Genomic DNA, 16,766 nt, shown 5'->3' with positions numbered 1-16,766 from the left:
GCAAGTGGCCACAACACTATGTGGTGACAGTATCAAGTTCTGTCTCGCCTGCCACCGTATAAAAGGTTCTGACTCTAAGGTCATGTGACACGCAGGCTCTAATTCTTTTTGAGAACGAACTAATGTAAAAGTATAAATATAAGCTGGAACTGTCATGCTGACAGACAAGAGGAGATTTTATTCAGTGCCACAGTCTTGTCACAAACTTGTATTACTGGATTGCTGGCAGACGATTTTTCAGTTAACTACTAAAACGAGGCACGAGACTACAAAGCTTCCGGTTTAGTCACTTTCTTTGTTAAGGCTCGCCGAGACTAACAGTGGAGAACTTCGCAAGAGGCTGAGCGTCGGTCTTGGTAGAAAGACAGCAATCAACCTATCCACATCATTGGTCTAGCCATCTTTGATTTTTCTTAAGAAAATGTATGTCTACTTCTCGGTTAGTTTTCAACAAAGGCGTATTTATCATTGCATGCACTCATCCATACACATACATGTAAAAGACAAGCAAATAAAAAGTAGACAAGCAGGTTAGATGTCTAACCCTTTAACTTTTTCATTCTTCCATTAATCGCAAAACAAACAGTTTATTTTTTATTCCTTTGAGCACGTAAACCCGAATGCTATGAAATGAAAATAGATTATTCTCCACTCAGTGCCTTCAAGAACGTTAGACATCAGGGGAAGAAAATGCAGGCAGTCTAGAGCATTCTACAAATAGAATTGTAATGAAAAAACAATTTGTGGCCTTGCCTTTTTTCCTAACACACTTAAAAAATTTGAACAGTTTGTCAATGAATGCTGACTTCAAAAGGTTTCTGTCGAGGGCAATGTTTTGTTTTGACTTCTTTCCCGGATACCTGGAAGTTTAAACTAAGATTTCCCCAACAGGAGCTAAGGTCTCTTCTTCAGTCGTCAACATCAGATTTTTCATCAAGATTAGTGTTTCTGTTTCATCCTCAGTCCAGTCTGTTTCAAGGTGTTTCCCCCCCCAAAAAAAAAAACAAAAACTAGATGGTCTTATAGCTTCACCGAATCTCAAGCATGTTTTCAGTTTCAAGTGATTCAAACAAACTGTAGTGATGCCTTGCAGCATCCTCCTGCCGCCATTGTGGCTTCATCGTTAAAGAACTATTTGCAGTTCGCTTTTGTGGGAAATCTCAGAAATCTCTGCAGTCGTGCTTGCCCTCTACAGACCCCGCGTGTCAGTCCCTGCCTCTGAGTTATCTCATGTTTTTACCTGTCAGATGTCATCCATTCTGTGTAGGTTGATTGTGTTTTTTGTGTATTTGCGAGCGCGCACGCGTGTGTGCATAGGTTATGTGTTTTCATTATCTTAGCATGTTGTCAAAGCAACTGCAGGCTGTGCTGGTAATTACTTCTCATTCCTTTGCAAACTGACGAAACACAGACCTTCGTGCACCAGGCGGACTTGTATACACAGAAGTTCAGGCGTTGTCGTACGAATGTGTTAATGTATCTTTGCCTCTGGTGTGAAGGGAAGGGAGCGTGTATATATCTGTATGTATATTTGTGTGGGGTTTTGTGTCTGTATTTTCTGAGTGTGTGTATTCCTAGATATATACCTGTATGTCTATCATTATATAGTTCAATATATCAGTAGTAATGCATTCCCGCATGTAAGACATTGGCCTTTAAATGCCATCGAATTTAATTTCTTCAGCATTGTGTTTTTTATTCTATAATACACAGATTTACAAAATATACCTAAACTACAATATTTAACAATGCAGGACAAAACAACATAAACATACAAGATAATACAGTCAATTAAGAGTACACCCATCAGCAAAGTAAGTCATCGAACACAATGTCTTCATACTTCTTTATCAGTCCTTCATCAATGCAACAAAAATATTTCTCTCAGATTTTGGACTCAAGCCTGATAAAAAGAAAATATGTGAAGCAAAATTATGAATCGAATTAACATACTTTTCATTTAAAGCAAGAATTTAATACAAAGACTAAAATAAAGTACATTATTTCTTGTTCCAATTGAAAGTCTACTATTAGTATCGTTAAAATTGTGTTTATTGAGATGCACTCGTCAATATCCACCCAGTCGCAGATGAAGAAAGGTTAACGAACAACATAATAACAGTGCGACCATGGGAAACCTTAAGTGGTCACGTGATCATCCATGGGGCTAGAGACTAGTAAGTGTGGCAGAGGCCGGGGCAAAACAGAGCAGCACCCCTCCGTTCCTCGTCCCTAAAATTGTCTTATTTACGGTCTGCGCATTTTCAGCTTTCACCATCAATTCTTTGTGGAGCCCAAACACCAGACATCTGCCAGTGGTAAAGCGTGGAGGACGATTGCAAGCGCATTCCTTCACGCCGAGGGTAGGGCTCCAGCGACCCCAGGCACGCAGATGGTGGGGTGAATACTTCAAACGTACGTTGGTTTTAAATGAAAACGCTTTTTCTGGCTGCCGACGAACTCAAACTTCGTTCCTTGGCGTCATACCCGAAATTGGCAGACGATTTCTGGGTGCAGCCCACCCACGCCCCCCGCCAGAAGTTTCTGCTGGCGTCATAGCGTTAGCGCCAACATCTGTCACGCATTCTGCCCACAGACTTCATCTGTGAAGCTGACGATCAGAACTCTGTGCTTCTGAAGAAAGATTCCATAAAACAGTCTTTCTGAGCAGTTAAAAGCCTTAGTCTCTCTTTTTCTCGTCATTCTCGAGAGACATCCCGTGCAGAGAGTGCAGCGAATGTTTTGTTCAAGGGATATAACTCACTTGTCTGCACAGAAGAGCTCCACGCTTTGGGAGTCTTGGTGGAGGGCTGCAGTCTGAGGCGTCCTGTGTCCTGGTGCTTGCAGGCAAAAGTCGAGAACGAAAGTCCAGGCACTGGTTGCAGCAAAAGCAGCTCAAAGACCAGATTCCTGCAATAGCATCTTTTCCCAGCAGTGCCAGAGATCATTGCAGCCAAGCAGCGGTGTCGTGGTCTGACAGCATGTCACGGATGTGCCGCAGTGTCATGGCCGGCTCCTGTTATTTTGTGTCCCTTCTGTGGCTGTTGTTCTTCTGTCTAATTACGGGACAAACCCTGGCTGGTGAGTATTTGTGCATTGTTCTACAAAGTTCTAAGTTTTTCCCATTGATAGCAACAGGGTAAAGTGTTAGGGTTACGGGATGTGACTAACAGAAACAGGTGACTATAAATATATATATACCCCTGTAATAATAGATATGAAAAAATTATGATTTATATGTATACATGGACGTGCTAATAGTTACATCATACAATACAGAGTCAGATTTCTGTGTTACGTAACCGTAGCGTCAGCGATGCATAAAATATTTTCATACCCTTTTCATTATTTTTGGATGAGTTGTAAACGCAGAATATTTAATCGTGATCATCGGATGCTAAAAGGACGAGAAAAACAATTCTGCGCCCTGGTAAAATAATGTCTGCAACGAAGCTTTACATTTGTCCTTAACAACGCCATTTTGTGATGTGACGTCAATAGCCGACTTCAAAATACAAATTTTAAGGAAATAAACAAAAACTATTGAGAATCCAAAGCTACAATCAGCATTCTCCACTTTAAAAAATGTCTTGTTTTCTAAGATAGCCAGTGCAGTTGTTTCTCACAAAAGAGATGCAGCAAGTTTTGCTCAGACCACATCAACACACCGAGCTGACAGTCTTTAGCGTGTGTGAACAAGTCCTTTGCGCTCTCGTCCTGTCTTTAATTAAGGTGTTATGGAGAAAAGTGCATGCACATAGGCTGACGGATGCAAGGAAACTGAGCAATGCTCAGCCTCTAGTGTGCTTCATCTCTCTTTATCAGAAGAGCGAGTGAGGGGAGACAAGCCAGGAACAGCTGCAAGCACGAAGATAGTTTCCATTTCCCGTCTGCGTCTCATTCTCTAATTCTTTTGTTAGTCTTGAAATTCCCTTCTCTCGTTCTCTGGTGAGAAAGCTTTTCTTATCGCATTTGTTCTGTCAACTGCAATCTTCTCCACCTCGTCTTAGCGTTTATCTCTGTGTGTGCATGCGTGCGAGCGTTAGTGTGTGTGCGTGTTTTAGAGAGGATATTATATGCATTAGAGGTGTATATGTGTATATGTGTATATGTGTGCGTTGGGTTAAGGGCCTTTGGGAGTGTGTGTGTGCGCGCGCACGCGCGCCAATGCGTTCGTGTGCAAGTAAATATTTAAGTACAGGTCACGTACATGTCACAGCCAAACAGTAGTGAAATCGTAAGAGCATTAACTTACAGACAGAACTCTAGACAATCTGACTGCGTGTACGTCTGTAAAGCTCCAAAACCGACATCACGCACGCATGCATTTTCGCGCACATTACAGCATGCACGCAGGTAAAATAGAAGTGCACTTTTAAGAAAAGATATACACATGTCCATGAAGACAGTACAACACAGTATTGTCTAGCTGGACTTCACACCAATCTGTTATCTGCTGCTGGCAAGAGAAAGCAAACCTCACGGGGGGAAACCCGATGTGTCACCAAGATAACGTCTCGAACAGAACGCACGTGTTGCAGGTAGAGGAGGCGATAAGCACGTGCAAATAGCCAAGGAGCTATTTTTGGTAACTTTTTAACCAGGTGTGCTATTTTTGTGATGACAGGGTATGATCGGGTATGGACCATTCTCCGGACAGTTAAGAGGTTTTTCTGAGATGTTGCTGTCAAAAGACTATCAGTGTATCTAGTAAACAGGTCAAGACAAGGTTGCAGTGACATTTTACTGTAGCTTCTCATTGCTGGGGGAGGGTATATCAGTGTGACAGTAAGTGTGTTTACCTTCTGTAGCCTGGAAACTACTGTTTCTGTTTCGACTCCTCAATAAAGCCTGGAGCGTTTTCATTGTCTTCCACGATAGCTGACGCTGGCCTGTTATTAGTCACAAGTTTGAGTCCGCATAACCACATCTTGCTAAGGGTTCCAGGAGCTCGGACTTTAAAATGGCCGACCAGGAGTTTGTTAACTCTTCTAGTAATTCACCACACACTCTGGAGAACTATTGGACAAAACGCAGTTTGGATATGATTTAAAACAATGACATCACCTTGTGCCTTCACTAGGGACGTGATGTTTAAGACAGGCCCAGCCTTACAGGGACACATGAGGCAACACTTGCAGCAAACAATGATTCTCTACCCTGCATTGCCAGAAAAGCTTGTAATTGCTTATAAGTTTATTATCTAATGCTAAGATGATTGAATTCATCGAACACGCCTGGTGCTGAATCACCTACTGAGACATGGATGGTCGGATTGCCCCAACCCCATGTTTTCACTACCCACTTCCTTTTCTTAATCTTTTTACCCATCAACCGTCTAAATATGGACAGGAAATGAGTCAGGCACCAAATTCCCAGAGAACGCTCCTTTCCTCAGCTCGTGTGCACCTGTGACATGCATGTGCTAGACACATGGGGATGCTATCAGGTGGCTAATTAGAAGCATGCCCTCCTGTGTCGTTTTGCCTCTAGCCTTCATCCTTCATCAGGTTAGAGGCAGCGCCTATGAGAGGATGCTGCCAGCAGTCTAATCATAACGAGGCTGGCCATGACGACCTGAAGAACATCAGTCGTTAGAGTTTGATCATTCTCTAAGAGTGAAGTGGTCCAATTTAAACAAAATGCCTGCATAATTTGTACAGAAACATTTTTAGACACTGGTATTTTTATGAATAACTAAATAATCTTAGTAATTGTACTCTCTTTTTATTTAGCCGCTTTCAAGTTTCTTGATTACAGACAAACTACTTTCTCCTTTCTACATCTTCGCTGCTTCTCGGAGCAGACGGTGTAGTGGTGATGTAGAAATGTTGAACTGTGTTCAGACCCCTGCGAGTCAGAGCATCACAGAGTGGTGGACGACTACAGAAGAGAGACAAGCTATGTGACTCCAGCACGTGGCAACTTCGTGTGTGACGCCTACATGGAGAGTGGGTGGTACCGCTTTCTGGTCAACGGCACACAGGCCTCCATTCCCACTTCTTGTGTTGAGGTACTGTCCACACAGCCTCTTGTCTACACATGACCCTTTTACTGAAACTCAACATCGAGAGACTTCCTTCCGCTTACTTATCGCTCCTTCATACCTCCCTCTCTCTATCTCTTAACTCGGCTAGAATAATGTGGCGTCGTGGTTCTGTTTCAGCGGTTCTCGGAGAAAAAATTCCCAGAGAAAAAATGTTGTTCCTGTGTTTATTTCATTAGTAATCTCTGAAATATATCTCGCATAAAACATAATATCATAGCACCTATACAAATTGTAATCGCAAAAATAACGGAAAGGAACCACTAGCCCTATTGTCATTGTGGTGTAGTTCTGACGATGTTCAGTATTGTGAGATGACTATGGTTGCAGCCCAACAGATGCGGTACACAAGCACCAGTGTGGGTCAACATGCCAGACACACATATACCTTCCCCTGGAGCGGAAGTCGTCGTCCAGGCATGCTCGAGCTGGTCTTCGCCAGGGCAGGAAACGAACTGCTGCTTCTACCCCTACAGCGTCACAGTGCGCAACTGCGGCGAGTTCTTCCTGTATCGTCTGTCATCTACTCAAGCCTGCAACATCGCCTACTGTGTAGAAAGTGAGGTTTGGTCCCTTCCTCGCTGTTTTCTTTCACAAACAAACCAACTCCTTGGTCTTACCATCTTTCTTCTGATGCGCGGTGGGTGGGCCTCTGGAATCTGAAAAATGTCGGCCTCGGTAGGACAGGAACACTGACACTCGTCGTACCGAAAGCCTTCCCATCAGATATTATGTAATGCAGATCAGTATTAAGCGATATTGAGCAAACTATTTGTTTACCACTCGCAAGCAAAATGTTAATGATCTTGAGTTATTATTTTACAGTTGTGTACATATCTTTGTGAGCATGAGTGAACTTAGCAAGACTGGATGGATGTGTTCAGTGAATTAAAATGAGTTCGTGTGTGTCTGTGTGAGAGAGAGAGAGAAAGAGGGGGGAGGAGCTTTCTCATAATTTTGGTATCTGATTCTGTTGTGTAATAAAACTACCTCACCTGATTAAAGGGAAATAAATTGTGGATTTAAAAAATTTAGAGAAAGAGAGGAAGGGTAGGGGACCTTTATTTTCCTTGTTCCCTCTCTTGCTTAAACCAATGGTTGAAAATTAATTGAATTTAAACTAAACTAAAATTAACTATCTTCTTAGTCTTCTACATCCTTGATATGATTTTTTTTTTTTTTTTTTTTTTGTGTTTGTCTACAGCTGACATTATCGACTGTGGTGAGGGCTGGCTGTTTGACACACTCCTCAGGCGCTGTGTTGGTAGGTTATAATATGAAATCGAAGAAAAAAAAGAAAGGTGGGAGAGAGTCAGACTTTGCAAATTTGTCATACATAAATAAAGAGTACGCAAATAAAAAGAAGAATGTGTACGGGCTTGTGTGCGTGTGTGCCTGCGTACGTGTGAGTACAATTACTTTTTGCTTTTTTGTTCTGTTTGTCAGCCATTCTCACACCTTCACACCCGTGTAGCCAGGGCGAGGAATTCGATGACACAACTAACAGCTGTGTTGGTATGAGAGTATGTTCCTCTTACACAAGAACACCTAGCTGACCTTTAAGTACAAAAGTGAATATCATTGCGTAAAGAATACTTTACCTCACAACTATGTACCATTGACTGTTGATAGTGCCTCTGTTTGTGTATGTGGGGAGGGGATGTTCGTTTTTGTACACTCTGTGTGTGTGTGTCTGTGTGTGTGTCTGTGTGTGTGTGTGTGTGTGCATGCTCAGAACATAATACTTTTCTCAATGTCTGAAGCTCGGCAAAAATCACTCGGCAGACCACAAGTAACTCTTTTTGTGGATGGCCTCGGTGGAGCTTTTCTAAACTGTTCCTGGACGTCCTCGACTCCTACACATGTCCTCGATCCTGTAGTCACGTGGTACCGCGTTGCCGGAAGTAGCTTCAAGCCGGTCTCCGACAGACAAACTCTTAAAGTGGGATCGGACGTGTTTGCTGGATCAACGGTGTGTAACAGGCAATCGTCCAGTAAAACAGTTATATTCACGGTTACAATGTGGCTACAATAAAACTTTTACACCTTATTCTGAATAAATCTGCAATTTACAAATACGTTCACATATTTGTTATAGTTACTGAAATATTTACAAAGGCATAATTTCAGTAACTGGAAATAGAGTCTACAATAAACTATAAGAGAATGATAACATTTGTACTTTGTTTTTTACAATATCCATTTTTTCTCGTCAGGTCGTGTGCGAACTCGACTCAAACGCCGACACACGTGCAGGGCAGAAAGACACAACAGGATACAGCGAACCTTTCTTTTTGGGGTTAAAGGTCAGGGAAAAAAGTCAGAATTTTATACGATGAATAACTATGTACCAATAAACTTGTTGATAGCTTGTTTCTGAAATTTTTATATTTAATGATAGTTGATGACATTTTGTTTGAAAATTTTTGTACTGAAGGTTGGATTTAAGAAGTGGTCATAAAAGATAGCAGAAAGCCTTTTGACAGCTGTTGTCTAGTCGTTCAGTGTCCACTACATGTGATCTGTTCATTACCGTTAAAAGCATGCATCTCAGAAGTCAGCAAAAAGCAAAAACAAAACAAAAAACAAAAAAAAAAACAAAAAAAAAAAACGAACAAACAAACAAAACTGTCGCATACGTGAGTCTTAGAATAGCGAACACAAGAATACGTGAGTCTTAGCACTGCGAATGTCTTAGGATAGCAAGACAGACGGTGGCAGCTGAGGTACAGTGAATGTGGGAGTGTGAGCATACTGAGAATGACAGAGCTAGCATTAGAGAGAGAGAGAGGGATGAAGTGTTGGGAAAAACAATGTTACAAAGTTAGCAGGAACAGAGAGTTATGCTGACATGTGTTACTTAGGTTCGAGAGCACAACGTGACGGTACGAGACAACGCCCAGCCTGTGAATGTGACCATTTACTCTACCATTCCTATTTACTGCGCGCCTACCACCTCTACCTCCGATTGCATGCTGGGAGTTTCTCTGTTGGCTTTTGGCCAAGGTAAGTGCGTTATCTCATTACATGTACTTTCAGTCTGCTGTTCTGTGCTTTGTGTTAATTTTAGCTTGGTACTTTATTCATCAACCACTAGGAAATGTAAAAAATAATAATAAAATCAAAGTAATAAAATGATAATCTTTCCAAAAAACTAAGTGAATTTTGTCACCAAAGACGTGTCTGCCGAGAAAAATATAAGCATACGAGTGTTGTCTTCATCTGCACATAAATTTTAAGATTATTACATCGATCTAAAAGGAATCGAAATACGTCAGATCATGAGCGGAAGTCGACACTCCTGCTCACTTAACCTTTCTCACTCACAGATGGAGAGCCCAATCCCCGGGTGCGATTCTCCACATGCTACGTGGAGTTTAAAGCCGCCGACTGCCTCGGGGCCGTGTGCAGCGAGCACGTGGTACAAGTCACCTACTACCCGGATATACGTCACACCACTCAAGAAGAGGTGATCACTCTGGTTGGGGCGATCTCCGGACAGGGACTGTGGCGACAGGAGGTGGTGGATGTCGAGGTACTGTGCTGGGAGTCGGGTACCTGATGTGCCAGGTGCATTCACTCTGTGTACCTTGCTCCCCTGTATACAAACATCATTATTCAAAACACTACATACAACACGATTGTATTACGTATATACGTTTACCTTGTGAAAATCTCTTTAAACTTGTCAAGGATTCAGCCAATGAAAGACTTTGCACGATATGTTTATTAGTTTTGTCTCTGTACGGAAGTGACCTCACGAGTTTGACCTTGTTTTGTTCATAATGATGTTCACAGGAGTATTTCTCGAGGACGGAGGTGGGCATGTACCCAGATTTTGGAAAATAATATCTTGAACTGAGCTTTAAATAGTCATTAAAAGAAAACAATGCACCCCAATGCACCTTTAAATTTGTCACTGTGTTCGGTTTCAGATACACCTGCAGCACGTACCCATCGCACAATGTCACGTGTTTGCTGACCCACACATCATCACATTTGATGGCGAGTAAGGTTTGTCGCTATCTTGAGTACGTAAGTGTTGTACCCAACGAAGAGAATTAACACGATTTATTTTCTTTTCTCATTTTGTTTTATTCATTGATTGAGTGTCAACATTTAGCGCTTTGTAAATAGTTGATTTTTTTCAAACCAAACATGTAGAGTTCTTCCTCTATACACAGAGTTCTGTCCCTTTGCCTAGCAGTCTGAGGGGATCGGATCTCGTTTATTTTATTTATGTTTTGTGGTCGTGCTTCGATTTGGATAAAAGTGTTGGACCATCATGTTTACATGTGCTTCTGCTGAGTTTTCTTCCTCTTCTGCTTGGCAACAGGCCTGTATATAATGTATATAATAGTATTTTGAACAGCGCACTGTTTAGATCTGTTGGCTTGATTCACTTCGCGATGTTTCACTCGCTTTGGCAGCGACCTGGAGCTGCAGTGAATAAACTGAGGTGATGATCACCTTCTTGCAGTTTCATATAATGCCATTTGTTCATATTCTCAAGATTACTCGATGTCTTCCCAGTTTTCTCCTGATGTCACTCACCTTATTCTCTGGAGTCGGTATCGTTACATCTTCAGTGATCTCCCTTTACTGCAGGAACGCAGCGAGTCCTCGCGTTGTTCTTCTTATACATCGTCGTTACTGGTTTATTTAAATCTTATTATACATCTTTGTTACTAATTTGTGATCTTGTTCACCACAATGAGTCTGCCTTTGGCTAAAATATTGCTCTTTATAAATTCCTACTTATCGTCATCAACTTCATTATCATCATCAGTCATAATAATCATCATCATAGTCATCAATCCTCATCCTCATCCTCGTTCTCCTTCCAGAGTATCAAGAGAATCCTAGATGGAGCCAACGACTTGTATTCTTGATATCTGGGGTCCAGTTAGGAAATTTTTATGTTACGTAACCACTTATGTTAAGCGCATTGAAAATATTTTCATTCTTTTGTTTAAAACGTGTTCTTTCCACAGGGTGCATCAATTTCACAATCGAGGAACTTTTCTACTTCACGAGAGCTTGACCAGAGATTTCACGGTAATAATCGTCAGTCCCCCTCTTCTTTTTAGTATAATTTGTTTATGTAATTAAATTTATTTTAGTTGTGAATCATCATAATGACCGGCATGTTGTTGTTTGTTCTAGGTGCACGTGCGAGTCTCAGAGTGCAGGGGTGGAGGAGGTTCCTGTGCATGCGGCCTCGTGGCACGGGACAACGACGACGTGGTGTCCATTGACATGTGTCACGGACAACTTCCGCCTGGAAAAGCTGACGTTTCATTTCCGGGAAGTTTCCTCACCGACGACGTCAAAGTATTTGAGACAAACAACGGCAACATGTTGACCGTACGTCTGACCACTGTATTCAGTACACGTGTTGATTCTTGACAAAAATAGCTCTGCCCCTTCTTTCTTATTTATTTTGTTGTTTGTTATTTATTTTTTGTTGTATCTCGAAGAACGGTGGAATTATTTGCTAGTCCTACCTGTGAACAACGATGTTTACGACTAACCTAGGAAAAAACTAATAATATTTTGATAAAATTACTAAAATTTTAAGTCTAAACAATAATGAGATTCTTAGTGCTCGTTTACGTAATAACGTGGATACTAAACAAATTGAAGTTGGCCGTACAACTCCTAAGTTCTAGAACGATCCTCTATTCTCGAATATATCCCAAAAGAGCTCTTTCGCCAAGTTTCTCATCTTTTCGTATGTCCCTACAGGTGCTGTTTTCCAGTGGCACTTTGATCAAGGCCGTCTTGGAGGTTTGGGGAATGTCTATCTCGCTGCTGGCGCCACCTACAGATGATGGGCTGTCGCGAGGTTTGTGTGGGATGACCGTCTACGACCCCGACAGCGACCTTATGGATCCTGTAGGCGGCAGAGGCGAGGGCGTCAGTAGAGGACAGGATGTAGGAGACTTGGCTGAAATATGGAGGTAAGTCACGTGACTATCTGATCAAACTTGTATTATTGTGTAAGCATACTCTCATCACAGGTAAGCACATGGTTAATGATCCTTTACGATTCGCCTTACCTATAAACTATCCAGGCTTGTTTCTCAGCCTTGACTCCCTTTCCTTTAAAAACACGTTTCTCTCATCAAAGAAATGTCAAGGGCACGAAGCCAGAACACGAGAGAGGGTAAGAGAGCTGAAGAAAGGTATTTGTATTCAGGTGACAAGAAAACGTTGATGACTATTGAACGTTAGTTGAAGTCTCAGACTCTAAGAGACGTCAGGAAAGGCACAGTGAGACTTAATAAGGTCATATGACGCTCTTAAAGGTCAGGTTCTTGATGCACGACGACTGTCGCTTGCCATGAGATTTGCCTACGACAATTAGTAAAATCCTCAGTTTTCCACACTTCCTTCAAGATTCAAGGTTGAAGATTCTTTATTAATATGTCACCCTCTAATGGGTATGGAGATTTATTATAGTTATTGTTATTGGTATTATTGTTGTTGTTGTTATTATTCTTACCTTTTTTCACTGGTCGGTTTATAACAGCTAATATATGAAAATCTTATTTTCTGTCTCATGCATTCATTTTTTACTTTTTGTATCGCATTAATGTATATCTGCGCATGTAATAGAAAAAATTTCATCTCGTTCATCTCAGTCTGGATGTCTCAACCTGTTAGATTGCCCTCTAGACTCTCAAGCCAACTTACTGAATCATCGTCTGACCCTGTTTATGTCCAAGACTGCCTCCCGGCCGCAGTTTCTTTGAGGAGCCGCCGCTGTCCACCTCTGTGATGCACGGCGCTGCTCCTCGCTGTGACTGCTCGCCATCCGAGACACCTGGGGACACCTGTCCCCACACACCACTCCTGACTGACGTCATTCCCTCCGTTTTACCTGCAGACGACCGAACTGACTTTTTCTTTACTCTTAACCGCTTCCAGGGTGGCAGCGGGGACGAAGACTTGCCTGCCACACTGGCTTCAGGTAAGCTCCTCTTCCACCAGTAGATTTCCCTCACGTTGTGCTGCAACATAGCATGGTGAGTTTGCTCATTCTTTGAGTACCAATCATTGGCCATCCCTGAAATTTTAAAATATAATACTTTTAATGAAATACTCTCTGAACCTGACCGTATTATCGTCTTAAGACACTGGGAGTGCTTATGTGGGTAGCACTTACCAAACGAACAGACCAGAGCTTCCTAAAATAATGTTATCATAAAGCATCCAATATTTTCAATATAAATATCACGGCTAAAGTGGTCTGTTTTGTATTCAAGCTCTTAAATGTTGGACTTCATCAGATGTCATCATAGACGTGTTATTAATCTGCTAGCCTCACATACATTGCCTGAGTGAAGAAACTAGACTGTGTGTGGAACCGTTTTCATATTTTCATATTCTGGCATTTCGCTCATCTTAGATACGCAAAGAAGGCGATTTATGTTTGAGATAATTTAGTTACGTTTACGTTCACGAATGTTTGCAACAGATACCACAGTTGGTCCTTTCAAAAGACGAGGTCTTGAGCTTCCTGTCTTGGGCAATAATATCGTCAACGAGAGAACACTCTATGGCAATCTAGAAAATGAGCCACCATCTGGGGAAGAGTATACGTTGCGAAGGATGCCAGAATACTACTTCAAGTATGACAGCGTCAGGGATGCATCCACTTCACCTTCAACCTCGCCCCCTCACTCTGCTCTGAGCGAAAAGGAGGCTGTGGACATCTGCACGGAGACCCTTCTTGGCTCAGACGTTGCGCTGAACTGTGCTGAGCATCTCGGCAAGTCCATCGAAACGGTGTTTGAGATTTGTAAATCTGATATTAAGGTACAAGGATAAATTAAAAGTTAAATCTATTTAGATAATCCTTTGTATAGAAACAGAATACACAACACAGTTTAAGAACTTTTTAAAAACTAAAATTGTTTTAAATTATATAAAACCATTCTTCCGCTCCTGTCAGCACAATTTTTCAGATGTACTTACGCAATGCATCTCAATGGCATAGAAATGATTTGTAAAAATACAAGCTTTGAAATTTGTTTCTTTAGAATTGTTTAAGCTTATAAAACATGTGCTACTATCCCTAGCACATTTAAGCACAGAATAAAGTCAAGTTAAAAAAGAACTTGAGCTAAGCAGAATGCAAGTTTAGAAGAGTAACATCTAATATCTCTTAGTAGCTTCAGTCTTCGCAGTTAAATAAAAAATCAGTTTTACTCTTCGGATGAATAAGACACTCTGAACTGCGACGGATTAAAGGCTGAGCTAAACTCAACTGTAATTTTAGCAGAAGCACACCACTTTTCTCTCAATTTTAATAAAACCACTGTGTTCAGCTAAAAATAAGTCCTTTAGAATCCAAATTCGGACGAGTGTTTGACCAAATTTAGCAACATTTCTCAAGACGGCTATATAAAACTTTGCGAAACTTTTTCCAAAAGCTAGTTCGTATTTGAGTCCATTCAGAAGGGCTTTCAAGTAGATGAACGAATATTTCTTATATCTGTAAGAGTAATATTTGCCCGTTGTGGTTTATCTGTGCGCGCGCCTGCTTTCATTCTCGTTCTTCACTGAAGGTCAAGGGTCAGCGGAGGTGGGTGGAGGCGGCCATGTCCCTGCTGGTGACTTTATGCGACCTGAGCTTGCTGCAGTCGGCCAGACACTTCTCCAAGACCTCCAGATCCAGGCCGGAATGGCCAGCTGTCCTGCAGAATGCCCTGGCATGTCCGAGAGGCTGCGGCAGCGGAAATTGCATCGCCGGCGGCTGTCAGTGCGCGCCAGGGTTTAGTGGTCGGGACTGCCGGGACTTTGGGGGTAAGTCTTTCTGTGGTACCCGGATGTCTCACCACTGTCTGGTCTTTGAACACCAGTCAATGAAACGATCTATTGATCCAGTCAATGATCGATAAAACAAATACAAGTTGAAAGTGGCTCGCTAAAGGGTTTATAGTTAACAATAGTGGACCATATTTTATTGTTATTTTATGGATACAATTTGTGGTCTTTTAACATAATTGGGTTTGAGATGGTGTGATAGGCATAAAATTTATTTAAACATTTTAAATATAAATGGGGTTTTCTCCCAATGACATTTTACAGTAGTTGTAAGCTGTTTGACAACAATACCTGTCTGAGCTTGTGCGGAATGACACAAGAAACTAGTGACAGGCAAATTTCAGTTTTTAGCAGTCAGAACTGAGTATCATACTTTAATTAATACTTTTAATTAATTTAAATTAAAAATATTTAAAAAAATAAGTAAATGGATGAAAACAGTGTTGTTATTTCACTTTCAAATGGGTTCTGTTTCTCACAGAACAGATGCCGTTAGATGGTGAAAAGACCTCCACAGCGTCAATAAACGCAACGCTGTCGTCATCTGACACAACATCGTATTTAACATCGTCGACGACATTCACCACAACAGCGACGGTAACAGAGGAAGACACAAAGCAGTTTATCGTAACTCAAGATACAACAACTACTTTGTTTGACACGACAAACTCGACGACAGTGACTGATTCGTCCCCTGCAGAATCAACCACATCCACTTTACATACTGCTTCGTTCACTGTGACAGAAATGTTCACAAGCGAACATACCCCGAAAACAACAACACCATCTTGGACAGTAGACGATGTTTCCTCGACAAGCACATGGCCCGAGACAACTACAGTCGAACAGTCCGACTCAACATCTACAACATATTTGACGTCCACGGCAAGAACTGCACCAACTACCGGTGGTCTTCCGACCCCTATGTCTGGACACGGTCAGTCTACTGAGGACTTCATCACGACGGTTAAAGAGATGACAACGACAGACGAAGATGTAGGACCGAGCACGGACTCGCACAGTCTAGAGAACGGTGACCTCCGGTTTCTGTTGTGTGAGGTCAACACCGGTCGCTGCACTGACGTCGTCTTCGACATTTTTCCTGGAGAGGAACGTCTTCGGTGTCGCGTCTTTCCTGTTGCTGTAAGCTGGACCACGTGTCTGTGTGTGCGCGTGTGCTTTTATTTTTGTGTATATGTCTCCACGCGCGTCAGTGCACGTGAATATGAATTTGAGATGTAAATGATATTTTTCGAAAATTTAACAACGTAGATAAAGTTAAATTCTGTAGCATAAAATGTAAGTTTGAAAGTAAGATAGCGCAAGACATAAAACACAGATAGCAGATAACCCAGTCTTGTTCACCCCAGTCTGACGCTCATCGATTTGACGCTCTCAAAAACAAAGTCGTTCAAATATGCAGGGAGACGTCTGCTAAGCCCTATTTGGGAGTCTCAGAAAAAATGTCGATAAAACAGAATATCATCGACAAAAAAGAAGTAGCTTCGTTGATGAAATTGGCGGTGTAATTATTTTCTTGATGCATTGTTTACTAGGAAATGGGACTTGGTCTCTAGGTTGCAGAAGGAAATGTGACTTTGTCTTTAGGTTGCAGACGGCCAGGTGAAGTCTTTGCTCATGTCGCAGCCAATCGTTGTAGGCAACACCTTTGGAGCAGACGGGCGGTTCACCTGTATTCTGCCCTACGTGGACTTTTTGCGGCCAGCGTTCGGTTCTCGAGTTGCCTTCGACAGCATGCAAGTCGAGGTGCACGCAGCTTTTGCTCGTGAATGCGTGTGTCTGTCTGAGAACAGGCATGCTTGTGTGCGTGCGTGAGATCCATTTATTGCTTCACACTATTGATATCAATCTACCGTAGTTGTAA

The 16,766-nt window shown here is 41.9% G+C and overlaps 1 protein-coding gene across 1 annotated transcript in view; it reads left to right on the top strand.

Moving 5' to 3' along the window:
• The first annotated feature begins 2,199 nt into the window (after window positions 1–2,199).
• The window catches only part of LOC112574327 (von Willebrand factor D and EGF domain-containing protein-like), a 34,492-nt gene continuing 19,925 nt past the window's right edge, over window positions 2,200–16,766 (top strand). The window contains exons 1-18 of the mRNA XM_025255342.1: window positions 2,200–3,081; window positions 5,847–6,013; window positions 6,377–6,605; window positions 7,251–7,310; window positions 7,493–7,561; window positions 7,810–8,018; window positions 8,263–8,352; window positions 8,911–9,052; window positions 9,376–9,581; window positions 9,982–10,055; window positions 11,041–11,104; window positions 11,213–11,413; window positions 11,795–12,009; window positions 12,778–13,022; window positions 13,530–13,870; window positions 14,623–14,860; window positions 15,363–16,024; window positions 16,490–16,648. Coding sequence (XP_025111127.1) covers window positions 2,982–3,081; window positions 5,847–6,013; window positions 6,377–6,605; window positions 7,251–7,310; window positions 7,493–7,561; window positions 7,810–8,018; window positions 8,263–8,352; window positions 8,911–9,052; window positions 9,376–9,581; window positions 9,982–10,055; window positions 11,041–11,104; window positions 11,213–11,413; window positions 11,795–12,009; window positions 12,778–13,022; window positions 13,530–13,870; window positions 14,623–14,860; window positions 15,363–16,024; window positions 16,490–16,648 — 3,471 coding nt within the window. The 5' untranslated portion in view covers window positions 2,200–2,981. The remainder of the gene's footprint in view (window positions 3,082–5,846; window positions 6,014–6,376; window positions 6,606–7,250; window positions 7,311–7,492; window positions 7,562–7,809; window positions 8,019–8,262; window positions 8,353–8,910; window positions 9,053–9,375; window positions 9,582–9,981; window positions 10,056–11,040; window positions 11,105–11,212; window positions 11,414–11,794; window positions 12,010–12,777; window positions 13,023–13,529; window positions 13,871–14,622; window positions 14,861–15,362; window positions 16,025–16,489; window positions 16,649–16,766) is intronic.

This window comes from Pomacea canaliculata, linkage group LG1 (assembly GCF_003073045.1).
Source record: "Pomacea canaliculata isolate SZHN2017 linkage group LG1, ASM307304v1, whole genome shotgun sequence".
In the NCBI taxonomy this organism is placed as follows: domain Eukaryota; kingdom Metazoa; phylum Mollusca; class Gastropoda; order Architaenioglossa; family Ampullariidae; genus Pomacea; species Pomacea canaliculata.
Note: the sequence above shows the minus strand (reverse complement) of the source record. Positions and strands in the feature narration are given on the sequence as shown.